Here is a 27,645-nt window from a genome sequence, read left to right as displayed (position 1 = left end):
CGGGGTGTGGATTAGGGACAGGAGGATTTGGTACATACAAGCATATCTGTTTTAATTGCTGTGGTAATAAGTCCAGTTCTTATTACTGCAGCAACTGAATGTTAGTAGTTATTCTTATTACCACTTCCTCCAGCAACCACTGAGTGGCAGCAGAAGGCTTGGTGTTTGAGAGGCATGCCTGTTCCAGAAAAGGAAGAGGTCCTCATGAAAAGGAAGAAAGAGGCAGACAGAAGACAGAAGAAAAAGAAAGCCAACTGTTTTATGTTCAAACTATCCTATACAAACTATCCTCACTACCTCTGAGGATGCTTGCCGTAGATGCAGGCGAAACATCAGGAGAGAATGCCTCTAGAACATGGCCGTATAGCCCGAAAAACCTACAACCCAGTGATTCCGGCCATGAAAGCCTTTGACAATATATCCTACACTATCTTATAGTAAAGCATTGCTTTGATCCTATTTTGTCCCCATTTTTATTTTTTGCCTCCCTTATATTTCTATTACTGCATACATATATGCTAAAACAATCATGGGCAAATTTGGGCCCTCCAGGTGTTTTAGACTTCAACTCGCACAATTCCTTACAGTCTCAGGCCCCTTCCTTTTCCACCTCAGCCACTTAAGCTGTGAATCACTGGGTTGCTGTGAGTTTTCCATGCTGTATGGCCATGTTCCAGAAGCATTCTCTCCTGATGTTTCACCCATATCTATGGCAGACATCCTCAGAAGTTGTGAGATCTGTTGGAAACTAGGCAAGTGGGGTTTCTATATCTGTGGAATGTCCAGGGTGAGAGAAAGAACTCTTGTCTGTTCGAGGCAAGTGTGAATGTTGCAATTGGGCACCTTGATTAACATTGAATAGTCTTGCAGCTTCAAAGTCTGGCTGCTTCCTGCCTGAGGGAATCCTTTGTTAGGAGGTGTTAGCCTGCCTGCCTTAGATGTGGGTGGAGTGTCAGGAGAGAATACTTCTGGAACAAGGCTATACAGCCTGGAAAACCTAAAGTAAGCCAATTTGATGATGTTACTCCACATGAGATTGAAAAAAATAACATTCTCCTGTTTGTTTCTATTACATTCAGTTACCTTTTTTGACATGGAAAAGATTTAGGATTTATAAGAGTATGAGATAAACTTGAAAAATTCATCTCAAAATGATTCTAAAAAATTATCTCTAAAAGTAAATCTTGCAAACCACACCATATTACTTTGAACTGTGACATTGCTACAGCTTTGTTACAAAAAAGGGAAAAATGTATGCAACTGTATTACTTATCATTCTATTCTCAAACTGTTGATGGGTAACCCTGATGGAATTATAGCTCAAAAAAAGTACCCTTCCCGGATTCTGTTGCTATGAAATTATGATATAAATACAGCACACCGGATGAGAAAGAGGAGATGCAATCAGCCCTACTTTGCCAATTCAGGCTTGTAGATTTTATGGGCTGATTTACATAATGGTGATGGTGATGGTGAAAATGCAATGATGTTGATGAAAGCAGCAATAATAATAATAACAATAACAACAACAACAACAACAACAATAATAGTTGTGAGTGAAATGCAAGGAGAAAATGCTTCTGGAACATGGCCATACAGCCCGGAAAACTCACAGCAACCCAGTGATTCTGGTGATGAAAGCCTTCGACAACAAATTGAGACATAATGCGCCCTTATCCTGTTCAAGTCTGACCCTTTATGCATCCAACAACAACTTGCAATAGTTCCAGGATAGAAGGAACCTGGGATGTTCTGGTGATCTTCATGTAACCAAACCATGACACAACTCAACGAACCTCATAGAACTGCAGTTTTAATAATAATAATAATAATAATAATAATAATAATAATGGAGTAAGAAGGCTCTCCATGGACAGTTCCTGGGAAAAATTGAGAGACAAATCGACAAAGAAAAAACATGGCTGTGGCTCACAAATGGAACTTTGAAAAAGGAGACGGAGGGCCTGATTCTGGCAGCCCAAGAACAAGCCATTAGAAAAAATGCCATCAAAGCCAGAATTGAAAAGTTAGTGACAGATCCCTAATGTAGACTCTGCAAGGAAGCAGATGAAACAGTAGATCACATACTCAGCTGCTGCAAGATCGCGCAGACAGACTACAAGCAGAGGCATAACACCGTTGCTCAGATAATTCATTGGAACTTGTGCCACAAATACTATCTGCCTGCAACAAAGAACTGGTGGGATCACAAGCCTGAAAAGGTTACAGAAAATGAACACATCAAACTATTCTGGGACTTCTGAATTCAGACAGACAGAGTTTTGGAGAACAATACTCCTGACCTCACAATTGTGTTAAACAATAAAGTATGGATTGTCGATGTGGACTCATCTTGTTGTGTTTATAATAATAATATAAATAATAATAATAATAATAATAATAATAATAATAATAATGGATTGCTGTGAGTTTGCATGCCATAGATGTGGGCAAAATGTCAGGAGATAATGCTTCTGGAACATGGTCATACAGCCCAAAAAACTCACAGTGCCCCAGTGATTCCGGCCATGAAAGTCTTTTGACAATACACTATAATAATAATAATAATGATGATGATGATGATGATGATGACAATGATGATTCAGTCCTGTCTGTCACTCTGCACACTTTCCGTAGGAGAGCTGTTTTCTATCAGCCCTGAGCATTGGCACTGTTAAGTGCACAGGCTGCCGTTTCACACTTTGCAGCTGGTGAGACTCCTTTTGAATTGTCAAGTGTAAAAACATACTGTAGGCCAAATTCAGTATAGCACCCTTTTTGCTTTTCAATCACAACCCCTGATCTAGGATGGGGCTTTCAGATTGAGGATGCTTAGTGTTACAGATCAAAAGTCCCTGAGGAGTCATTCTGTTTCTCTTTTCTAGCAGTATGTTTTAAAAGAAACGACGCAGAAGGTAAGAAAAAGTTTAGGGGGGTTACAGGTGGAAAATATCATGCTCTGGACTCCCTAGAAGGGTTTTGTGTTTCCGGCAAGATGACTGAGGGATAAAAGCTTCATCTGAAATCCCCCAAGGTCAAGAATCTCTTGGCTGCTGCTTAAACACAAAAGGGTAATGTGTAGACTGCCTCCCTTCAAGGCCTTCTTGTTTATGAGTGCATTTTGAACTGTAATTATTCTATATTGCTCATGAAGACAGCCAATATAACATTAGAACAGTCTATTCAATGCTTTACATTTAACAAAAAGGAAAACAGTTAGGCCAATTTGCTAAGCCGCTTACAAATATAACCTGCTTTAGAAATCAGCACCCGGGGGGCTTTATATCAAGGACTCCTAGTGCTACCAATCTAAAAACACTGCACAGCTATTCCTGCCTTTCCCTCCTGAATGTATGTGTGCTCAGGCATGCATGGATTTTTTTAAAGGACTGACGAAGCAGTGGGAAAATATCGAAAGGAAGGATCTCCTCTTGTAAAATTTGATTACTATTTTGTAAAATTCTGTGAACAGTCCAATTAAAACCCCATATTGAAGCATCCCAAGGTAAGTTAGTGCAGAGGTCATAAATATGGAGAAAAGCTCCACTGATATAAATTTTTGGTGGATTTATGTGATTCAAATCAGTATAGAAGTATTGATGTTTATTTGTTCAGTTGCTTCCGACTCTTCATGACCTTATGGACTAGCCAACACCAGGAGCTTCCTTTCGGCCGTCTCCACCTCTAACTCCTTCAAGGCCAAGCCAGTCACTTCAACAATACCATCCACCCATCTTGCCCTTGGTTGGCCCCTCTTCCTTTTTCCTTCCATTTTCCCCAGCATCATTATCTTCTCCAAGCTTTCCTGTCTTCTCATGATGTGGCCAAAGCACTTCATCTTTGCCTCTAATACCCTTCCAGTCAGTGAGCAATTGCACATTATTTCCTGAAGTATAGACTGGTTGGATCTTCTTGCGGTCCAAGGCACTCTCAGAATTTTCCTCCAACACCACAGTTCAAAAGTGTCTATCTTCCTTCGCTCAGCCTTCCTTATGGTCCAGCTCTTTCATCCATAGGTTACTATGGGAAATACAATTGCTTTAACTGAAATAGTTATTAGAAGTATTACAAATGTACTCGTTGTTCCTGGTTTTTCTTGTGAAATGTAGAAGGATGCATGTGATTGAAAGGGAAATTCAATACAGCAGCGAGAAAGACTACATCCTGTAAGTGGAACGCATCCAGCAATTGAAAGAAATACTCCTAGTTTAAAACAGTGCAACTCTTTTTAGTGACATTTGTTTGTGTAAAAATACATTTCATGACAAACATGATGATATTATGACAGAATGCAGTCAATGATAAAATCCTAGAATCATATAGTTGGAAAAGACAAAAAGAACTATTCCAAACACTATGATAATCTTCAGCAGAAGGAAAATAGGAGCTACATGAATACAGAAGTGGCAATTCCCAGTAGGAGAGTACCCCAGCAAGCCTTGGATGTCATGCTACAAAAAAAGGAGAAGGAGAAGCTCTCAGATTTTGAAAAGAAAATCTCTAATGAGATCAGGGAATTAAACGAAGCATAGCTTCATACTATATTCTGGTTGTTTCTCCATTCATTTTTGGTACATATGTTTTTCATATACACTCACATGGAAATGAAACATCCAAAGGAGGTCTGTGTTTTAGCCACTGGAAAAATATGTAGCTGCACACACTGATTATTAATTAATGTTCAAGCGGAAAAGTGGTGTCGGAGGGAAGAATGGTAAAACTGAATGACAGAAGAAATAAGACAGACTTGTGAGGAAATCAGCACTAGAAAATCAGAAAAGAAATGAGATCTGCAACAGACAGTAGAAATGGTGTGTTATGGTTCAAGGATAACATTACACCAAAGGTTCCACAAAGGCCCCTTCCACACAACTGAATAAAATCCCACATTTCTGCTTTGAACTGGGATATATGGCACTGTGGACTCAGATAACCCAGTTCAAAGCAGACATTGTGGCATTTTTCTGCCTTGATATTCTGGGTTATATGGCTGTGTAGAAGGGCCTTAAGAATGTTTTCAGCATATTCATGTTGGCGTAAACGTAGATTGGGGAAGGGAATGAAAAAGTAGTAGAAAAACATTACAATATTTATAGGATGGAGTCATCCTTAAAGTCTGTGAAGAAGAAGAAGAAGAAGAAGAAGAAGAAGAAGAAGAAGAAGAAGAAGAAGAAGAAGAAGAAGAGGGCATGTTTAAATTTCATGTCTGATAGGAAAGCCTCCCTGCTTCACTCATTATCTTTCTTATTAATTTGGGGGGGGGGGAGGGTTGGGGAAGCAGTGGCAAGAAACAATAGCATTCAAGAGCATTTATCTGACACACTATCTCTGTTCAAGGATGAATTTCATGATGACTTCTTCTCACAGGTAGGGAGCACCTTATCTACTTGAGTGGGGTTGGCCATTTTGTCCCCAACAGTGTCCCAAACAGACACTATGTAATATTGTGTAGTAACTGCCAACCTAACAGTTCGAAAACATGCAAATGTGAGTAGATCAATAGGTACCGCTCCAGCGGGAAGGTAACAGCGCTCCATGAAGTCATGCTGGCCACATGACCTTGGATGTGTCTATGGACAACACTGATGAGCACCAACCCCGAGTTGGACACGACTGGACTTACTGTCAGGGGAAAACCTTGACCTTTAAACACCTATGAAGAGCCACGGGATGAGCAAGAAAAATACTCAGTTTTCTGACATAACAGAGCATTTCCTTTTTAAAAAACTTTTTAAAAGCATATGGAGGATGTCTTTGCTGTTGGATGTTGAATGTTATTCATCCATCACTGATGTAGTAAAAAGAATTTATCCATCCCAACCTTTCATGGTCACATGAAGAAAATGAAACTGTGAAGATGGGAAGCTACTTTCAGCTCAGCACTATTTCAGGGTTGCAAGCAGCCATGCCCTCTTCCGGGATTAGTTGTTATTTGTTGTTATGTTCCTTCAAATTGACTCTAACTTATAGAGACACTCTCATAGGGTTTTCTAGGCAAGATTTTTTCAGAGGAGATTTGTAGCTGCCTTCCTGTAAGGCTAAGTGTCTGAGTGAGCTTTCATGGCTGAACAGGGATTTGAACGATGTCTAAGTTCAACATTCAAACCGCTACACATTTGCTCTCTCTTCCAGAATTCTCTAGCATGTTGCCAGTTCTCACTATTTTCCATTCTTCCGGCCCAGATAATCAGCATTCAATGATCTCTGAGCATGCTCTGTCCTCACTAGTCTCCTTTGGATTCTTCTACACACTATCTGAGAGAAGTATTTCTGCAAATAGGTGTTAGCAAACAACTCTTCTAATGCCTCTTACAGCCTCGTCACATTAGAGAGAAAAATCCACTTAAAATCCGGTTTCTGCCTTCTGCAGAATTCTGGGGTTTGTAGTTTAGGGAGGAGCTTTTAACAGCCTCACTAAACTACAAACCCCAAAATTCTTCAGGAGGCAGAAACAGGATTTTAAGTGGATTTTTCTCTCTAATGTGATGAAGTGATTAGTGAGCAGATGGTTTTATTTTGGCTACATAGCTTACTACCCAGAGTGTGGCTAATATGCTTGCTATTCATGTATCTGTGTGTATATTGGAAACACTTACCTTGCTTCCCTTCCTGTGACTTGTTGGGCACTTCTTCGACACATTCTGAGGGGAACCAGCCCACACGACCTTTGACCTGTCCTTCCCAAAAGCCGCCTTCTCCAACACTCAGCACTGAAAAGAAGAAAGTATTGTTACTGGTGTAAACATCTATGGACAAAAGTGGGAGAACCGTTCACCTTACCCAGAGTCAGCAAGGTGTGAGAAAACCAAGACTGAATCTCCACCACAACTGAGGGATATCCACCATCCTATGGCCTCACTTCTAGATAAAGAGCTGAGATGAATGTGCAACTGTTTTTTTTCCTGGAGGTTTTGAAGGCAAGCACTAGTAAATTGTCTCCTGAGCACATCTTAAATATTCCTTGTGTTTGGGAATTCTGCCAACATGACCATGCCAGTTAATGAACAAACACACTTTAGCTGTTGGGCCACACAGTGTGGACTTTAATTCTCATTGTTTGCTTCTCTCTTTCCATTTTCTTAAAAGCAGATAAAAAATGTTCTGAAGTAGACTTCTCTAAAAGCAATGCTCTCCAAGAAGTACTAGACTACAAATTCCATTATCCCCAGGCAGTACAACCATAGAGGGCGACTAAAATGATCAAGGGTCTGGAGAACAAGCCCTATGAGGAGCGGCTTAGGGAACTGGGCATGTTTAGCCTGAAGAAGAGAAGGCTGAGAGGGGATATGATAGCCATGTATAAATATGTGAGAGGAAGCCACAGGGAGGAGGGAGCAAGCTTGTTTTCTGCTTCCTTGGAGACTAGGACGCGGAACAATGGCTTCAAACTACAAGAGAGGAGATTCCATCTGAACATTAGGAAGAACTTCCTGACTGTGAGAGCCGTTCAGCAGTGGAACTCTCTGCCCCGGAGTGTGGTGGAGGCTCCTTCTTTGGAAGCTTTTAAACAGAGGCTGGATGGCCATTTGTCAGGGGTGATTTGAATGCAATATTCCTGCTTCTTGGCAGGGGGTTGGACTGGATGGCCCATGAGGTCTCTTCCAACTCTTTGATTCTATGATTCGATGATAATGAGAGGTATAATGTAATATTTCTGGAGCACCAGGTCGAAGAAATCTGATCAAGTTCTTTCAGATAATACAGCAATGTTTTCCCTTTCTCTCTTTCTATTTTCTGGCTTAATGCACTGAGTTGGAGAACCACATAAATATTTGGGAGGCAATAATTTTAATGGTATGTGCAGGAGCAATACTTATATTGCCTTTGAGATGCTGTGGGTGTATCTATACTGTAGAATTGATGTGGTTTGACACAGTTTGACTTTAACTGTCATACCTCAATGCTACAAAAGCCTGGGAGTTGTAGTTTGCACTCTTGGAAGAGAAGACCTTGTAAAACTACATCCTCCCAGAATTCAACAGCACTGAGCTATGGTGATTAATATGGCATCAAACTGCATTAATTCTACAATGTAGATTCATCCTGGGAAGGAAATGTAAACATCTATCCTAGAAGAGTGATTCTTAACTGGGGTCCATCTGAGAAGCCCTTTTTATCATGGTTGCTGGAATTGTGTTCATAATTAAATGAAATGAAACCATGAACTCCGAGGTCAACAGACGTTCTCCTTGGTCACCTGCCAAAAACCCATCACTGCTGGCTCTTGGGTCTCTCTTGTAATGAACCAACATGCCCTGAAGTACTTTCTGGGATTTACAAGATAAGCATCACTACTACCACTGCTGTGGTCTTTCTCCCCACTGCTCTTAGCTTTTGGTTCAAACTTTAAAGGTAGTCTCTGTTTTAATGAATAGGGTTCAGGGCCTTAGGTAACTCCTTTTAGGGTTGTGCTAAACTCAGGAAAAGATTCAATGTTCCATCAACATGAGAGTCACCAGCCAGCATTCTTTATATCCCACAAGTTCAATAAAAATAAATTGGTGTTGGGCATGGAGAACAGTATGCTGAAGATCTGCCAAGCCACATCTGCTTGAACAACTGTTCAAAGATAGTGGGGCTCTGACCTCTTATTTCCACCTGGCTACACTCTACTAAAAAACAACCCCATCTCATCCTACTATTACATGCTTGTTCAGAATATCAATGAAATTAAAGACTTTACCATACAAAAACTAGGATGGTTGTCTCTCTCAATCTCTCCCCACACTTGGTAATTTATGTCCTTCATATTTTCTTGAGATCTCCTAACATTCAGAGACTGCTAATAAATGTCAAATTTGGGGGAAGAATTTTTGAAAATCACATCAACCAACCTCTGGCTGCTAATTTGGTACCTTCAAGTATTCAATACACTGACCTTCAAAGCAACCTTGCTTAAATGTCTCAAAACAGGCCCAAAAAACATCCTTCTATTGAGCTGGGTATGATCTAAAACAGTGTTTCCCAGATGTTGGTCCTCCAGATATTTTGGACCAGCTCTTAGAAATCCTGACCATTAGCCATAGAGATGGGGGCTTGAAGACCACGAAGAAAGTTCTTCTTTCAACATCTGAACACATTTGGTGGAACCTGAATAGAAGGCTGCTTTTAGGTTCTAGTACTCTTTGCCAAAAGACACTCAACTAGGTCCATCTCTAATGTTCTTCTGCTGGCAGGCAAACACATTGGCTAACATTTTGTCAGTCAGTTAACAACTTAATTGCTTTATATTCTCATTTGTGACACTACGGCCTTGACTACAAGTGACCCTGAAATCAACCTCAAAAGCCTGTCAGCCATCCAGAGTTGTTCTGCTAGTGAGAAGGGCATTGCAAGATGCGACCAGCCATCTTCTGGGTTAATTACAAGAAACAGAAGCAAAGACCTTATTGGAACCTATTGCAATTCTTGATTGCATTGCAGCATCATTCACCAGCAGAAGGGACTGGTCACATCCTCTTGCAGTGCCCTGCTTGTCACCAGAACAGACTTTCATCACTCTTGATAGCTGACTAGCTTTTAATGTGGGTTTCAGGAGTTGTATGGGGGGTTAAACATACCTACAACGTTATGTTTGAGGCAGGATCTCAATCACTATTGTTTAGAGAGGCTTTTTGTCCCTAAATTATAATTTAAATTATGTTCGTATTTTTCTTACATTTTCTTAAGTTTGTACTTGATTGTTTTAATTACTAAATTAGAATAATTGTGATAGAGCACAGTTTGGAAGAAAAGTGAGCGACAAACTTAAGAAACATAACATTACTTGGACAATTGAACTGCTATTTCTGAATTCTTTGCCATTACATTCTCTATGTTACTGTTTAGTAGATGTCACCCTGTTATACTAGATCAGATGACTGTGCTCCTCTAAGTGGCCTGATTGTAAAGAAATTCTTGTGTCTGTAATAAAATTGTTAATGATACCGGCATATGTCTCCTTATATAGGTTTCACTGGCTATTCTCTACATACTTCAGTTATTTTAGACTGAGCAGAGATAGAAAATGTGCAGGCCTCAGCCTAATTTCAAAAACTCTCTGAAAATTTGGTTTCAGCCTCTAGCAAGAGTGATCTGTTCCTCCCCTGATAACCCACTAGGCGGAAGGGGGAGAGGGAGAGAGAAAATCAATTTATGAGGGCAAAGAGAGAGAGAGAGAGAGAGAGAGAGAACAGGAAAAAGGGAGCGCACTATACTTTTGACTCTGGCTGTGTTCAACACTGGCTTGATTCCAATCATCAGAAAATCTGCCCTGCCCAGGAATACAGAAATAACTTTTTTAAAACACAGAAGCCTTTAAAGCCTCTTCCAGAGCTATGATCATTAAAAGGATGTCCTCACAGAAGAAACAAACTACAACTGTGGCTTCTGATATAACATAACTGAAGAATCACTGTCCTAGAATAGCATAGGTTCAATGGGGCAGCATAGATGTCCTCTTATTTCTATATCTATTCCTTTAAAAGAGGAAACATCAGTGATAGGAATTCTTGATTTGCATGTAGATGGGCTGAACATCAATTCTTGGCATCTTCATTTGAAGGATTAGGTGGAGCAAAAAACCTTTGACAGAGGCTCTGGAGAACTACTCAAAATCAGACTAGACTGAGGGCCCATCCAAAAATGATCTTTATCCCAGGAGCTTCCGCAGCAAACAGTAGGGTGGCCAGATGCCATTCCCTGTAAACACAGAAGCAATAGCTACAAACGGCAAAAATGTGCAATTTTCAGGTGCAGGAATATCCCAGTTCTGAACCAAAAATCTGCATCTTTGAATGTATGTATGTCTCTGCACTTGGAAATCATGGAATTATTTATCTAGGTTTATTCCTGGGTTTTAGGTGTTTGTTCCTGATTGGTCGGTTCTTATAAAAAAGGTAACAGTTGTGTAGAATGCAAAAACTTTGTTTGTGTCAGAAACTTTATGAAGCGTGTGGAGGGCACATTTCTCTGGCCAGGCCAAAGTTGTGACCCCCTAGTCAATGTTGTACAATAAGAGGAATCAGGAGCAGACATGTATAACCCAGGAACAACACCCTGTCTGCACAGATGGCCCTGCAGTTTATATAACAGGAATGGAACTTATACAGTGATTTGCATCTTTGCACATTCGCATCTTAAGTTTTTTTTAAAAAAAATGCCAAAATTTCTGGCAGAAGTCCTCAGGCGGGCATCTTGGAAGCCTCTAAATTCTGCAATGAAGCAGCAAGTGTGGACGATGGAGGCAGAAATCCTGGGACCAACAGGTCTGTATGTGGACCTCTTCTGAAGTCCTGGGTTTTTGTTTTTGTTTTGCTCCTAATTAAAACGAGTGATTTGGTGCTGTCTAGAAGCACCCTGAATGGACAAATATCCTAAGCTAAAGTCAGGCAGCTTCCCATGATTCTGCATAACTAGAGGACTGGAGGTGATTTTTAAAAGCAATTACTTACAGTTGTAAGTTACAAAAGTAGCTCATTGTAACTAATAAGTGCTAGGCCAAGATGCAATAAATAAATCCCTTACCAAAAATAAATATATTACGGCACACTTCACCCCTCAACATAATCAGTAGAATATTACAAGCTGCTGGCCCATGTTACAGAACCCATGCTCCTCTCATGTGCTTGCTGTTCTCTCCACTCTCACCATAGAGTCCTAGACAATGGTACCAGGCATAGCCTAAACCAGCACTTGATGCTCCTCATTTACCGCGGACAAATTGACATGACTATAAAAACAACTAAAAATTTACATTAACACTGCAAAAGAAGTCAGGTTGCCCCTCATTAATATATACTTGCAATGGAATATAGAGATACATTTTAAATGGGAAACATGAATTAACGATAAGTAACTAATTATTTATATGTGGTTCATTTCAAGCTCTGGGTGTAAGAGATAACTTCATTTCACAATTCAAATATACAATTCTTTAACAAACTTCTGATTTGGAAACTCTTCTCTGGACACAAACAAACACAAATAAAGACCACAAACCACTCACATGTGCCTGAGAGATACACACCAAGACATACTAGACACCAACTAAAGACAACACATGGCAACACAAAACAAGCCTCTCAGTTACCAAGACACTCAACTCTACGTATACCAGCCAAACAAAAGGTTCTCAAAGTGTGACGTAGGGATCAGCCTCCCCATAAATAGATATACCCTGCTCTTTGCAGTCAGTATAAATCTTGATTGCTCCTTTTTCCCAAGTACCATTCAGTGTGATGTTTGGGTTTCCTGGCTTGCGTTGTGTGAATTGTGTATATGCCTGCTGTGAGTCCTATGACACATCATCTAGGAATATCCAAAGCAAATGAGTCACATTAGTGTTGCCTTCTATTTCCCATCATTTCCATTCTCTCCCTGGCATCAGAACAGGAGAGGGGAAGCTTATAGGATTTTAAAAAAATGTCCTTTGTGGGATGCACATTTTTTTTTTGCTTCTTCAACTGGAAAGGCTGCCTACAACAGAGTTTGAGAACCCTTGTACAAAGTCCAGTGATCTCTCCCAAAGAATCCAGGCACCGTGGACTCAGGGAGAACCCCTGGGCAATCCAAGGGTGTGCACAGAGACCAACGTACCCTTGATCTTCTCGCCCTTGCTGATGGAGAGCTCACCCTCGGCCTGGGACTGGTAGGGTTTCACAGCCATGAATGTGCGGCCAGGCACAGCTGAATAGAGTTTCCGCTTCACGCCCCGGCTGCTCAGCGTGCTCCCTCCAGCAGACTCCTTCTGATATCCACTGGAACTGCCAAGGGAAATAGTGAAAGAGAGGCCAAGACGTAGCCAAGTATAATGCATGAGTCCCAAACATGAATGCAAACATGTTTTGTACTTCTGCAAGCCTTAGGGTTCTTGCTGACACTTCCCTCTTGTGTGTGGTTAGTGCTGCTTTGGTTATATAATGACCCACTGTCAGATAATGTTATCTCAAATTCACATGATTTCTTCCTTGTGATTCCACCCCCAGGTTCAAAAATTATCCTGTGCTTTTGCTCTTCTATAACTAATTAAAATCAAGGATGGGAGTTCCGGGTCTCCAGCATCACATCCACATTTAACTAGAAATTCTTAAATATCCAAGAGTAGATGTCTATACTCTCAAACTGTGGAGGTCTTTAAACAGAGACTGGGTGGGCATTTTTCCAGAATGCTTCAATTGTATATTCCTGCATGAAAGAGGATTATACAAGATGGCTGCTGTGATCCCTTCCAATTTAAGATTCTATAATTTATTTTTGCCATAATGGCCTCCCTTTCACAAAAATGCTGGCTTTCAGAACTCTATTTTGGCATTTAATGTACACCAAAAGTAACCACAAATAATGGCTACCTTATCACCTTATGTGTTTGTACCCATTTCGAGGCATTGAATGTTTGCCTTTTTTATTTGTATACTGCCCTGAGTTCCTCCGAGGAGAGGGGGCAGTCTAGAAATGAAGTAATAATAATAATAATAATAATAATAATAATAATAATTACTATTACTATTATTATTTCGGTATCATGTATATAATGTAACCCCTCCCCGTGACACCCATTGGTATCACACAAATGCCTGAACAGAAGGAATCTCCCAAGATTCTTCATGCAAGCCTGTGCTATAGGGGTCTCCCTTGATAGAAGGCCTGTGCATTTGCAACAGTACACACAGATATCCTTTCTTTGTAGATGTTTGTACAGCACACACAGAACTCAGGGGAAAGGCTTGGCACGGTTCTTTTTTGGACTGGGCAAGGGAGAGTCACCTTACAGGTGCAATGTCACTCAGAGCTACTTAATATGGGACTGCTCTCCATCTGTGTGGTTATTATCACTGTTGTCAAACACTTGTCAAATGGATTTCACCAAATGGATACAGCCTTTTAGATCCCAACTCCCTTGCCCATTAAATCCCAACTTCCTCAGAGCAAACTAGGAACCAGGCATTCTTTCCAATATGCCCATCAGTTCAGACCTTTGAAGAAATGTCCAGTGCCCTATTCAGGAGAATGAACACAAGACGACTCTAAAACGTAAGTGATGTACACTGTAATCTAGAGTTGGGAAGACATTAAGTTCAGAGTTGCACCATTGTCTTATCCCATTGTTACAGTGTGTAGGCCAGATATCTTCTATTCAACCAAAGCCAATCCTGAAGCATCCAGTACGAAAAATACCTGGGGCGGCCACGCTGCTTTTTTGCTTCATCCGTGTGGCGCCCACGTGACGGGGAACGGCTACGAGCACCACGGGGACTGCTGGAACTGCGCAAGGTTCCTGTGGTGATCTTCTGTCCCTGTACAGCCACAGTGGTAGATGGGGTGGAAGGAGGGGCATAAAGCATCCAGTCTGGGAGATTCATGCTGGTGTCACTGTTAGCTCTCAGCAAGGTATGGGGCACCGTTAGGCCCTGGGAGCCATCTCGGCGTCGGCTGGCATATTGTGGGGTCTCCTGGAAAGGGACTGAATTGGACAACGATGTCAAAGAAAAAGAAAGAATAGGATGATGATGGCAAATCTGGAGAAATGGGCTCCTATAGGCCATACTTTGTAGGAAGGGCCATGCCACTAAACACATAATAGGGTATGAGTAAGGTTGGTGCAGATATGTGTGCATGTTTGAAGCTAACTCAGGCAAAATGTAGGCCAAAGGACATACAGTGTGCTTGTTAATTTTCAAATAATACTGATTTTCCTTATTTAAGAAAAAGCAAATTGCTAAGCCAGGAATAAATTAAACTGGGCTAAACAGGACATGGGAAATTTTTATTGGCAATCCAAACAAGGCAGTCCTTGTTCCAATTTACTCAGTCTCTGTTCCTGATATCAATAATGATTTTTTTCATACCATGATAAACAAAATTATTTAAAATAGAATGGGTTGCTAAGCTATCATTTCACTATTCCCCCCACCAACTTCAAAATATCACTTTTGCAAAGAAGTATTAACATTGTATTGAATGATGTATCTCTACCTTGACATGGCAACATAGTGGCATTGCTCCATGCCACCTTAATACCCATTATGAAGGAAAATAATACACAATTGTTCTGGAAATAAAATATATCAAAATCAAAACACACTTTGTATAATGTAATGTCATGTTGTATAGTGTTTCCTGCTTTGGTATAATCTTTTCAGGATACAGCCAAAGTATATTGCTTATGAAGTATTAGTGTGAAAATGATCACAGCCCACTGAAAGTATAAAATACCAGTATTATTGTCCCTACAAAGAAGTTTTGATCTCCAAACCTAATGTTAAATTGCAACATACCCCCAGTGCAAGACATGCTCTCATTTTATAACAGTGAAATTTACGCATGTTTGCCCACTCTTTTCACTGCCACTGACCACATGATGCCTTTCCATTCCTTTTTCCACTCTTCTTTCCCATAGGTGTTAATGACGGAGAGTACCGGGGACCCATAGATAACCAAGGGATGCCAGGGTGCTTAGTCTGAGAGGCAGTAGAAGGGAATGAAATTCAGCTAACTAGCAGCAAGCTATCCTAAATTTACTTGGACTTCCTTCAGATCAGACATCCTTAGGGTTGCACTGAGAATCTGTTTCCATTTATAGTATGAACATTTTGATGACATTCTCTCTCCCATCAAACTCACCCACATCTGAATCTCGGTGGCTCTTGATCAGCTCTCCCAGTTCAAAGTTTCCTGCAATGACCGCCACCTTGTACAGAGAGAACATATATGCATTCATAAATGACAGTCATCCCTCCTCAATTGCTGACAGATCAGTATAAAGGTAAAGGTTTCCAACTTTGGAGGGTGGTGCTCATCTCCATTTCTAAGCGAAAGACCCGGCGTTGTCCATAGACACCTCCTAGGTCATGTGGCCGGCATGACAGCATGGAGCAACTTTATTGTCCCATCAAAGTGGTACCAATTGATCTACTCACATTTGCATGTTCTTGAACTGCTAGGTTAGCAGAAGCTGGGGCTAACAACAGGAGCTCACTCTGTCCCGCTGATTTGAACCACCGACCTTCCAGTCAGCAAGTTCTACAGCTCTGTGGTTTAGCTCACTGCACCACTGTGGCCTCTTCACAGATCAGTAAGAAACAGCCAGTTTCTCAATTTATCTGCTTTTGTCCTATTTTCCATCAGCACTCCTAAGCACTCTCTTTTCCTATAGCCATTTATGATTCAGTCTTAAACCAGTGCTAAGGAATAGGTCTTAGATTCCACACTTTAGACTGTGACAGCAGAAGTTAGGTGAAAAGGGGACTGATTTCCTTGAAGGAAATCCCAAAGAACATGTAGTAATATATCCAGAATGATTTGAGTCAAAATTCAGTTGTTAGTCCCAGCTAGATCAGATTCGCTGAATTAATGAAAACTTTGTTAAGTTAACATTTACGTAAGTTTCACTGATTCGATATGACTACTTCAGTTGGGACTGTCAACTAAATTTAGGCCAAGAATGGTTCTTCTCTAACACACCTGAGCCTGAGTCCACAAGCACCCATATTCACATGATCAGTCATTGACACCTGGCACTGAAAACAGGTAGCCCCCAGTGGCGAAATGGGTTAAACCCTTGTGCTGGCAGGACTGGTGACTGATGACTGACAGGTCAGCAGTTCGAATCCAAGGAGAGTGGGTTGAGCTCCCACTGTCAGCTCCAGCTCTTCGTGCAGAAGTAGCAAACTAACCTGTACCCTAGGAGCCCCTGGTGGTGCAACGAGTTAAGCCCTTTGCTGGCAGGGCTGAAGACCAACAGGTCGCAGCTTCAAATCCAGGGAGAACGTGGATGAGCTCCCTCTAACAGCTCCAGCTCCCCATGATGGGACATGAGAGAAGGCTCCCACAAGGATGGTAAAATATCAAACATCCGAGTGTCCCCTGGGCTACGTCCTTGCAGGCAGCCAATTCTCTCACACCAGAAGCTCCTGGCACACACACACACACACACACACACACAACTGAAACCAGGTCCAGGGTTTCAGCCTTGAAACATCTTGGCTACATTTTGGGTCAGCGTGCCTCACTCTTACTTTCTCTTGGAAGCAACTCACCACTTACCTGAAAAGCAGTCTGCCCGTGGTTGTTCTTGATCTCTTTGTTAGCTCCCCGGTATAGCAGGATACGAGCACAGCTCTCCTGGGAAATAGAGAAGGAAGAGAATGGAAAAAGATTGAGAAAGAGAAGTAGATGGGGTTGGGGGAGGAGAGGGCCAGGAAGAAGAAATGAAGAGGGAGAGATGGGATGAAAAAAGCGCAGTGTCCGCCTATGACACTCTCAACGGAAAAGGGGGCATATCTGCAATGATGAGAAAGTATCAAGAATGTATTCCAATCTTTAAATCCCAAAGTGGATATACGAGATTCTTTTTTGATTGCACTCATCCTCACTGTAATGTAGTCTTCATGCAGAACATGGTGTCCTTCCCACTACAAAGATAATTCCCAATATACAGATGGGGGTTTTGAGGCTGCCAGACAAATGACTGCAAAAGGCTTTTCAAGTGAATATAGAGAGAGCAGAACAGATCTTTGAGGCAAAAAGTCAACACCCTATTCTAACCTCTGCCTGCGTGAAAGGCAGCCTTTCATTATCGAAATACACCTTTAAAACCCATGGCCACCCAGAGAGAATTCCGGGTGATATTTTATTCCATGTTTCCAGAAAGTGTAAACCCATAGATTCAAGTTTCTGTCTCTCTCCTACATCCTTTCAACAAGCCTGCTTTTCATATATTTTACATTTGCCACCTCAATACTCATAACAAGCATTTCTCTTTTTTCATTCTTTGTTTACAAAAACAATTTGGCTTAAATATTTCCAAACACAAGCTTTTCATAAAAGAATTTTGGCAGGTATCGGAAAGTACTTTTTAAAAACTATTAATTAATTAATGTAACATGCAGTTCAGCTACTGAAACAGAATGGTAACCCTGGAAAATCTGTTGTGCCATTTTTGAAAAGTGTTTTAAGTTTCTAGTCCCTTGGGTCTACTGAGAGTAACCTAAAAAGATCAAAGCCTGAAGATATGAAAGTGTACCTGTACTGGGAATTATAGCACTGAGATAATGCTTTGGGTAACATGAATCCCAGCCTTTGTGCACTGGTCCTTCAGATGTTTAAAATTGAATCCTATCCTCCCAAAAATGAGAGTCATGGTCAATAGTAAAGAATTTGGAAACTGTCACCTCAAACACTTGAAGGACCAAAGGTTTCCTACTCCTAAGAGTGGAGATGGGTGTTCTCAGCTACAGTGTAAGCCTGGCTAAGCCATCATATGTGACTCTGAGAGCTGGCAGGTAACACCAGCGATGCTGTCCAACACTGTCTGCTGATTCAAATTTGCAGAACCAGTGTTGGTTTTGGAATGCCTTGGGCAAGATGCCCTCAGTTTCTTCCTCTTTGAGTAGCTCCACCTCCTCATTAATACAACCATAGCTCTCCCTTTGTTTCCCCATATCCCTCTGAGCCCAGTCTTCTCCATCACTAAAAGGAAGAGGTCAAAGTGAGCAGAGTTTTCTGATCCTCCTTATCATTGCTAATTTTGCTGGTAATTCACTTGAAAAAGCTAAATGAACAGGCAGCACAGCATAAAAGAAGAATAGTAGAGCCAGAGGTCTGTAGGGTTTGGCAGTGAGCCCATTCTTGGCAGATATCCTGAAATGTTGACTTCTATACCAGTCGTATGCAGACTCATTATTATTATTATTATTATTATTATTATTATTATTATTATTGATATTATCATCATTATCATTAATTATTATTATTATTAATAATAATAATAATAGCAATAATTTTAACATGACCTCACAACCATGTTAAAAAACAACGTATGGATCATCGATGTTTCAATCCCAGGTGACAGCAGGATTGAAGAGAAACAACTGGAAAAGCTGACACAATATAAGAATTTAAAGATCAAACTGCAAAGACTCTGGCACAAGCCAGTAAAGGTGGTCCCAATGCTAATCGGCACACTGGGCACAGTGCCTAAAGACCTTGGCCTGCACTTAAACACAATTGGCACTGACAAAATTACCATCTGTCAGCTGCAAAAAGCCACCCTACTCGGATCAGCATGCATTATTCACCGATACATCATTAGGAAGTGTCCAACGTGTGATCCAATAGAACAGCCAACATAGCGATCTTGTTTGCTGTGCACTAATCTTGTGGTGTTTCTAATAATAATAATAATAATAATAATAATAATAATAATAAATTTTATACCAAGCCACCATCTCCCTGAAGGGATTTGCCACAACTCACAAAAGCACTCAATGGTGCAAACACACAACATACAAATGCATAACAGTAACACAATAGCAATAACAGATAATATAACATAATCGAACATCATTTAAGAACTTGGACTGAAGTAAAAGGGACTGAACAGGTGAGGCTGTTTCTAGATGGCAATATTCTTTTCTAAAATGGATCTTTGCCATTACATACTGTGAAAACAGCCTGGGAACATGGTTTTCCTTAATGGTGGGATCTCCTTTTTAATGTATTCCATGAAAAAGAACCACAGTGGGCTGCCAACCAGTTATGGTGAACCATACCATGGCTATTGGCGATGGTGTTGTAGTCAAACATATTTAGAGGACACCAGATAAGGAAGGATGATCTCTGCTATCCGGCTGTTTGAAGGAGGATGGTTTCAAAGCTTTTTTGAGATGGATTGCTTCACTCTTAGAGAAAAGATAAGTTTCCTTTTCTAAAGCATAGATGATAGAAGTCTACATCCATCATTATAATTTAGGCATAAGGGATTTTTGATCCATCAGGTTTAGTGTTGTATTTTCAGAGGTGTTCTGCGAATCTAACCTATTAAACCAATAGAACTTCCATCACTATTTTGTCAAATTCTCATGGATTCAACAGGTCAGTTCTAGTTGGGGCTATCTTTGGATTTAGATCACAGGTTTTAATCAATCTTTGTGAAATATCCATAGAACACAAAGGATAGCTTACCACCATGCAGTTTTGAATATCCTGATCCACATGGTTCCAAAGAACACAACATTATGGTAATTTGAGAAGACTAAAAACAGCTCTCCTGCCCTGAATGGAATATAGGCTGGGCCAACTGTGAAGTAAATTCCACTTCCAATGTAAATTATCAAGCTAGTAAAATACAAATCACTTAGAAATTTGGTACTGCCCCCCCAATGATATTTGACTTCCATAACAAAAGAATTCTCTGGATAATACCAGTTAACTACAATAAGAACAAATTGGGATGTGGGATAAAACTGGGAAAGTGGATGGGAAATAAAACCTAGAGCAGTGATCAGTAATGGGGTTCCTTAGCACTGGTCCCAAACTCCTGAATCTCTGAATGGTGCTGTTGGTCAACATCAGGATAATAATAATAATAATAATAATAATAATAAATCTCATCACACCTACCTTGTTGTAGAGTGCACAGATGTGTAGTGCTGTATTCCCAGAGGCATTCTGTGCACCTGGCTCAGCGCCATAGAAAAGCAAATGTTCCAAGTGCTGGGAGTGTCCGTGTTGGCAGGCCTGGTACGTGGAGAAGCAGAGGTCAGGAATGCATGGTGGGGCTAGATGGTCAGATGGACAGGTGCATGTCACAGCCACCCCCCTCAATCTTTAGGCTTGGAGCCAGCCCTGGCAGGAAACACACATAGGATGTAATATGGGTCGCTAGCTATCTTGCCCATAACATTGGGGGCTACCAGACATGGAATCTGACAGTGCCTGGAGGGGTGAGGACCAGCATCTAATACCTTACCTGGTGTATCTCCTGCCAGCCATTCTCATCAATAGTTCCAATGTGAGCTCGATTGTAGAGCAGAAGTTCACAGCAGCGCGGGTCACCTCCAACCATGGCAGTGTGGTATAGTGGAGTCAGCCCACGGCGATCCTTGTAATTGGGGGAGCCCCCCAAGTCCAAGAGTGCCTGTGGAAGGCAGACAGGAAGATATGAACAGCTATTTCTCAGCCCGAAGTAAATTAAAATTTGTTTTTCCACAATGGCTTATTGTATGCTGACCAGTATCGACAATAACACATTAAATCAGGGGTAGGCAATCTTGTTCCATGGCATTTCTGATATTTTGAAATCACTGTAAGTATATCATGGCAGACTGAAAGCCGCTACAGCTCTTCCATGACTTACTGCCTTGCAAACTCAAGCTGGCATGGAGCCCACCACATCAAATTATGCTTGTTGTCTGCACACAGATCTGCACAAAGTACAAATCCTGACAAGGTCCTCAGGGAGGGATCTCTTTCAGCATACCACTGAAAACTATTCAGATGGCTATTTCTTGAATCTTCTAAACAGGAGTCTAGCGATTGGAGTGACAGGGCAAAATGAGGTCAAAAACCCCTTCTAAGTAAGAATTTAGAACCCCCAAATAAATTTGCCCTGAGCCCCCCAATGTCTAACAATTTAGAGAGTGAAACATTTAAAACCATTGTGTCCACAGTCTCTTAGTTACTTTGTCTGCCCATTTTATTTGGAAACCTTAAACTGTATTTCCAAATGCACAACTGAAAGTTTTAAATTACAACAATGCCACACATTTGGGCACTGAAGGTAAATGTCATTTGGGAGTTGGGATTCTTATTGAGTAGCAATGACTTAATGTTGGTCCCTTGTAGCTATGCCACTGCTTCTAAATCACTGCACATTAATGGCATTACATGTTAGCACAGCACAAGACAGCACAACCTTTCATGACACATATTAAAGGCAGAGGTTTCCTCTGACATTAAGTTTAGTCATGTCCAACTCTGGGGGGTGGTGTACATCTCCATTTCTAAGCTGAAGAGCCCGCGTTGTCCATAGACATTCCAAGGTCATGTGACCAGCATGACTGCATGAACCGCCGTTACCTTCCCGCAGAAGCAGTACCTATTGATCGACTCACACTTGGATGGTTTTGAACAGCTAGGTTGTCAGAAGCTGGGCCTAACAGTGGGAGCTCACACAACCTCCCGCTCCCCAGTCAGCAAGTTCAGCAGCTCTGTGGTTTAACCCGCTGCATCATATAAAACATACCATATGTGGCTACTACTGGTATCTTAATGTATTGCTCTCACTTTTCTCAGAACTTAATTGTTACATGATTTTAATGCCAAGAGAATGTAGCATTTAGCTGCTAGTATTACCATCAGGGCTGAATAATGGTGAGAACACACGGCTTTGTGCAATGCTGTGGCTCCATCCCTTGCACGGAAGTCTATGTGAGCTCCACCAAGGCACAGCAGCCGGATCACGTCAATCGTCCCATCCAACTGGGCTGCTAATGTCAAAGGCGTCTCTGCAGATAAAGCACAGGGTTGTTATTGGGATGCATTTGTGGGTTGTGTAACTGGCACCCAAGGCTACTTTCCCCTCCCCAATTGTATCCCCTTGATAGTTACCGCCAGTGTCAGAATCATGATAGTTGGGGTCCAGCCCTTTGTCCAGGAGTCGTGCCACTTTCTCAGCTGCTCCATGTTGGACATATTCCAGGAACTTCTTCAACCCCGTCTGGGGAAAGATTTGCCAGTGACAGTCCTTGAGAGTCAGGGAAGGGAGGGGACAGAATACTGCGGGTGGAAAAGAGGAACACAGAGGAGCTGGGCCTAGTTCTTAAACCACCCAGAACTTCTTATGGGCATGAGGAATTTCCAGGCTCAGCACAAATTGCCCTGCCCTCCTCAGCGAAAAGGAAGCATCCCATGAGCACATGCCTTTATACTGTGGTTTCTTAATACAACATTGTAAATAGACCTAGAAATATTTGTTGTTATTGTGATTAAAAAGGTAAAGGTAGTCCCCTGACATTAAGTCCAGTCATGTCTGACTCTGGGGTGTGGTGCTCATCTCTATTTCTAAGCCGAAGAGCCAGAGTTGTCCGTAGACACCTCCAAGGTCATGTGGCCAGCATGACTGCATGGAGCGCCGTTACCTTCCCACCAGAGCGGTACCTATTGATCTACTCACATTTGCATGTTTTCGAACTGCTAGGTTGGCAGAAGCTAGGGCTGACAGCGGAAGCTCACGCCGCTCCCGTTATTGTGATTAGGTGGGTTCAAATCAATTATAATTTAGGGTGACCTTTTCCTTTAGTTTTCTTTGCAAGCTTTATTCGAAGGAGATTTAACACTGCCTTCTGTTAGGCTAAGAGCAAGTGACTTGCTCAAGGTCATCCAGTGGTTTCCATGACTCAGTGGGGTTTTGAATTTTGGTGTCCCAGAATTGTAATGATCAAATCATTATACCACACTCCATCCCTAGTGCCTCTTATCTAACCAGCAAAGAGAAAAATAGCTTCCATTTTCATACTGGCGCAAGAAGAGGGAAGGCATGGAATCAAGTAAATCAATATACTCTCAGAAGCTCTCTACATCACACATGGTGGTATAGTGGAGCTGGGGTTTGTAGGGTAGACGCACAGCACTTTTAGATTATCAGGGTGGTATTGTCATCTTCTACTCCTCTTAACTTCCCTATCTTCTTTGGGTATGAATGTAGCTAAGACAGAGGAGTGGAAGCGGAGTATCTTCTAAGAAACAACATATAGTTGTGAGCTCTCCCTGTTGTAAGGCAAAGTAATTGGAGGTGGTTTTATCTTTGGTCTTGACTGAGCAACTCACTCCCATGAGTTTATACAAAAGGCTTATGGAGAGATCAAGACAGCTGCCTGACATTTTTGAACTATCAGTAGGGGGCCTGGCTAAGGGAGCTGTCATAATGAGTGTCTTCTCTTCAAAATATACTACACCACTATTCTTACAATATTTTGCTAACAAAAGGCAGGATCAGAGAATGTGAATGCTGTGACTTTACAAAAGCTGAGATTTTTCAGACTAAGTGCAAGCTCTCACTCAACACAGATTTTTTTCAAGTTTTCATTCATGCCTATTGAGGAAACTTTTCTCACCTTAGTGTGGAGTTTCGCCAACTGCTTCTCATCCAAGTTGGTCTGCTTGTAAACCCGAGTCTTGTAACGGAACTGGAAAATATGTGATGATGGAACAGCAGAGAAAGTTACTGTGGTTGCATAAATGGTGTTTAGTCATCTTCAGAGATGTTTCTAAAAAGATACCACCTTGTCACTACTGTCCCTGCAGTTAAGAAAATCTGCAAAGGCTCACAAAGAGAAGAGGGGACTCGGCAGAAGGCATATTGCCTTACAGCTAGTTCTTTTAGTTCAAATAACTCAAAGTTTAGGAATGTTACCTTTTTGACCAGAATCCCCAAATTTCTGTGCAAACTAGGGATATAAGAAGTATAGCTAGAAACAATTATGTTTTCAATCTCAGCCTCTGATAATTAAAGTATACTATATTATTTGTGAACTTCATCCTTTGAAGAATGTTAAGAGGTTGCATCCTATGAAGAATTTTAGACTAAGGCTGAATAGACTTTAAGCCTGCAGAATCTGTTTTTCTTTATTAGAACTGGAGGCGGGTTCAAAGGGCAAGACAGACAGACATTGAGAACGAAGGAGCAACCAGCCTTTGAGTAGCATTCTTTGTTGGAAATGACAACTTTCATCAAGCCTCCTCTAGTAATTTGTTTATCTACAATCCTGTTGCTACCTTATTGTATATATGTTCCAATATGCAGCTTTCTTCCTTTACTCTATGTTTTCCTGAGAAGTAGTGGGAGGGGCTGCAGACCACATGATCTGCTGCAAGAAGAGCACAGAGCTCAGACTCCATTAGACTTTGGGACTGCTCAGACCAATGCTTGCCTGCTGTTGTAAGAAAGATGCCCTGAGCCATCTGCACAGAGAAACTATCGCAAACATATCTGTAACTGGACTGATAAGTTATGTGCCTGTGTACGCTGAAGACATGAAGTTGTGAGTAAACCAAATACTGTATGTTATTTTTTACCAAAGTCTATTTTATTTTGTCTCTTAACTGCATAATATAAAACAAGTTGTTTTATGAGAGAGTCGATATATTTTTGGGCACTGAAAAACACTTCTGAAGAAGTGCTATTTTTTATGCTCTGGCATATTCTCTGTTCTTAACAGATCAGAGACAATAGGTTAATTCAGTCTAACAACTGAAAGCCAATTTCCTTGCATAATTACACGTGGTTGCGTACCACTTGAGAAGGTTATACTCAAACGAGTTTCTGGCTCTTCTTTGAAAGATCATGCTTTTCCAAAAGGGTAATGATCTCCAAATGGCTATGAATGGGATTTTCTAAATTTCTTAACCTCAGTCTAAGAATATATTTTCCATACTACTGAGCTCATTTTTCTTTTGAGAGTGATCCAATGTCTTGCTGTCCAGATGATCCTTTTTGAAGGCATCCTTTACAGCAGTGATGTCAAACCTGTGGTCCTCCAAGTGTTTTGGACTTCAGCTCTCAGAATTCCAGGCCGTCGAGTTGGGTAGGGCTTTTGGATTTGGAGGCCCAACCACCTGAAGGACCTCAGGTTTGACACCACTGCTCTATTGGAAGGGCTGTTTGGTTCGGATCTGACAAAGAAGCCCAAAAAGAGAAAGCCAAAGGGGCCTTGAAGTTGTCCATCAAGAGTGAGCACTTGAATAGCACACTGACAAGGCAACTGTGTGCTCTGGTTACAGTTTTCCCCACTGATGTACTCATAATACATAAATCTGCAAAAGCATCTTTGTATCCTCTTTTGCCCCTTTTTTGTTATGCATTTCCTTTTTACAGGTTATGTGTAAGTGGCTATGCTAAGAAGGTGCTTAGCCCCATTCCTAAAAACTGTAGGAAATGGAGAGGTCCATATGGCAGGAGAGTGTGTTTCAGATAACCCAGTTTCAGGTTATAAGGGTTCCAGGCCCTGGAACATCCATGGCTTGAAAACACAAGTGAATGAGAACACGGTGGACGTCTACATGCATGCACACACACATCTCTCTGTTTTCTCCAAGCTTTTCTCCCCTAGCAGCCTCACTGAGTGGTAGAGGTGGAAAGGGTGTTTACTGTTATGAAACAATTATGAGATAGAAAGTCTTCCAATCCAGTCAATTTTTTATTGTTTGTGTTTCATATTTTTAAAAAATTATAATATGCCATTCAGCAAATTCTGGTTTTTAGCTGGTCCAAAAGCTCAAGAAATAAATACATGCACTTCAGATCACCCAGAGATCTGCCACTAGATCCCAATCTACTATCTGCCCACCTCCTCTGTTTTAGAACACTGTGCTGTACCTAGCATTTATATAAACGTTCTTCCATGGATGTCTGTGACTAGAGACAAGATGTGTCTGGCCCCTCCCTTCATCACAGATATAACTCCTATAGATCAGAAGGAAGAATGTCATCTCACATATTCATATGATTCAGTACCACCTACTCTTCAAGAAGTGCCTCAAGACATAGCTATTTTCTGAGACCTTCTCTAATTTGCTGAATCTGTCGCTCTCCTTCTGCTGCCTTCCCTTCCCCCTATCCTCCACCTTCTTTGCCTCCAGTGTCTGTTTACTTAGATTGCAAGCCTGTGGGCAAGGTTTCATCACAGCTAATCTTATGTTTTATATTGTGCAGTGTAAACATATTAAGTCGGATTTTGAGGAAGCAAATCATTGCTAACCTAAGTCCCACTGAGTTTAGTGGGACCCAAGCATGACTAATGTTGACTAATGTCTAGACCCAACACACTATGGGTAATATTCAACAGCGTCTTTATACTTCTGTAAGGATGGGTAATGTGTGACCTTCATATGCTGCTGAACTGCAGTTCCCATCAGACCACATCAGCCTAAGCAATACAGGACAATGGGTGCTGTAGTTGATCAATATCTCATTCTCCTACCAAGCATTAAGGGAAAGTTATTCTGCTTGCATGAGGCATGAGAGTTCTGTTGATCCCGGTACACTCTGAGACACATCCCATAATGTTCCAGGAGATGCCCCAAGGAACTGGGGGATACGGTGAGAAACCCTGGCGATCTAATATAAATCACTCAGAGATCTATTTGTAGATCCAATTCGACCTTCAGACCTACCTCCAAGTAGGGCACTCCCTTCTCAAAACTTTGTGGATATTCACGCAAGAGGCGCTCTTCATCCAGGAATTTGGCATCCCGTCCATTGGTGGCCGGCTGGAAGAGCCCATAGTTGAGCACATCCTTGAGGCTTTCATTGAGGGTGCAAAGAATTTGTTGCTTTGCCACCCAAATGGCTGCATCAGGGTTGAAACGCAGGCATTTCTAAAATAAGACCAACACAGTAGGGGAATGGGGAGAACAAAAGGAATGCATTACAATAACACAAAGCAACATCCTTTCAGAGATTGCTCTAATACAGAGGTCTTTATTTACATGTATCTTTTAACAGACACAAAGCAGTGCGGTCATTTCTTCCTGTTAATTCCATTATTATTCCTACAAAACAGACTGCTTTTAGAATGATGACTAAAATTGTCAACTGTTTGACTGTTTTTATACTGTTTTTATATTGCTTTTATTTAAATTGTATATTTATGCTTTTGGTTGTGGGCACCATTGTGTGCCGGTTGTTAGCCGCCCTGAATCCCTCAGAGGAGGTCTAGATAGGATGGGATACAAATGTCCGAAATAAATAATAAATAAATAATATCAATTCTGTGAAGGCTAACCAACTCAAGATACCACCCCACCTCTAATTCACATACAGAAGTCAACTGGATTGTAAATCAAAACTTATTTTGCCATTAGTAATGGAACAGTGTTATCCACCAC

The 27,645-nt window shown here is 41.3% G+C and overlaps 1 protein-coding gene across 5 annotated transcripts in view; it reads right to left on the bottom strand.

The window, feature by feature from the left end:
- SHANK1 (SH3 and multiple ankyrin repeat domains 1) overlaps positions 1 to 27,645 on the bottom strand; it is a 157,904-nt gene that overhangs the window by 61,350 nt on the left and 68,909 nt on the right. For 4 of the 5 annotated variants that reach the window (XR_009631735.2, XR_010910150.1, XM_060780704.2 and 1 more), the window contains exons 3-13: positions 26,932 to 27,135; positions 23,874 to 23,945; positions 22,369 to 22,504; positions 22,114 to 22,265; positions 20,729 to 20,896; positions 20,380 to 20,496; positions 17,023 to 17,100; positions 15,601 to 15,667; positions 14,155 to 14,440; positions 12,577 to 12,743; positions 6,597 to 6,710 (exon numbers count right to left, since the gene is read on the bottom strand). Coding sequence is in view for 3 of the 5 variants with exons in the window: in XM_060780704.2 (XP_060636687.2) it covers positions 6,597 to 6,710; positions 12,577 to 12,743; positions 14,155 to 14,440; positions 15,601 to 15,667; positions 17,023 to 17,100; positions 20,380 to 20,496; positions 20,729 to 20,896; positions 22,114 to 22,265; positions 22,369 to 22,504; positions 23,874 to 23,945; positions 26,932 to 27,135 (1,561 nt within the window). In the remaining 2 variants the exon portion in view is untranslated. The remainder of the gene's footprint in view (positions 1 to 6,596; positions 6,711 to 12,576; positions 12,744 to 14,154; positions 14,441 to 15,600; positions 15,668 to 17,022; positions 17,101 to 20,379; positions 20,497 to 20,728; positions 20,897 to 22,113; positions 22,266 to 22,368; positions 22,505 to 23,873; positions 23,946 to 26,931; positions 27,136 to 27,645) is intronic. The other variant, XM_060780705.2, reaches the window with a different exon arrangement.

This window comes from Anolis sagrei, chromosome 6 (genome assembly GCF_037176765.1).
Source record: "Anolis sagrei isolate rAnoSag1 chromosome 6, rAnoSag1.mat, whole genome shotgun sequence".
In the NCBI taxonomy this organism is placed as follows: Eukaryota; Metazoa; Chordata; class Lepidosauria; order Squamata; family Dactyloidae; genus Anolis; species Anolis sagrei.
The sequence above is the reverse complement of the archived record's forward strand: the minus strand, read 5'-3'. Positions and strand labels throughout refer to the sequence as shown.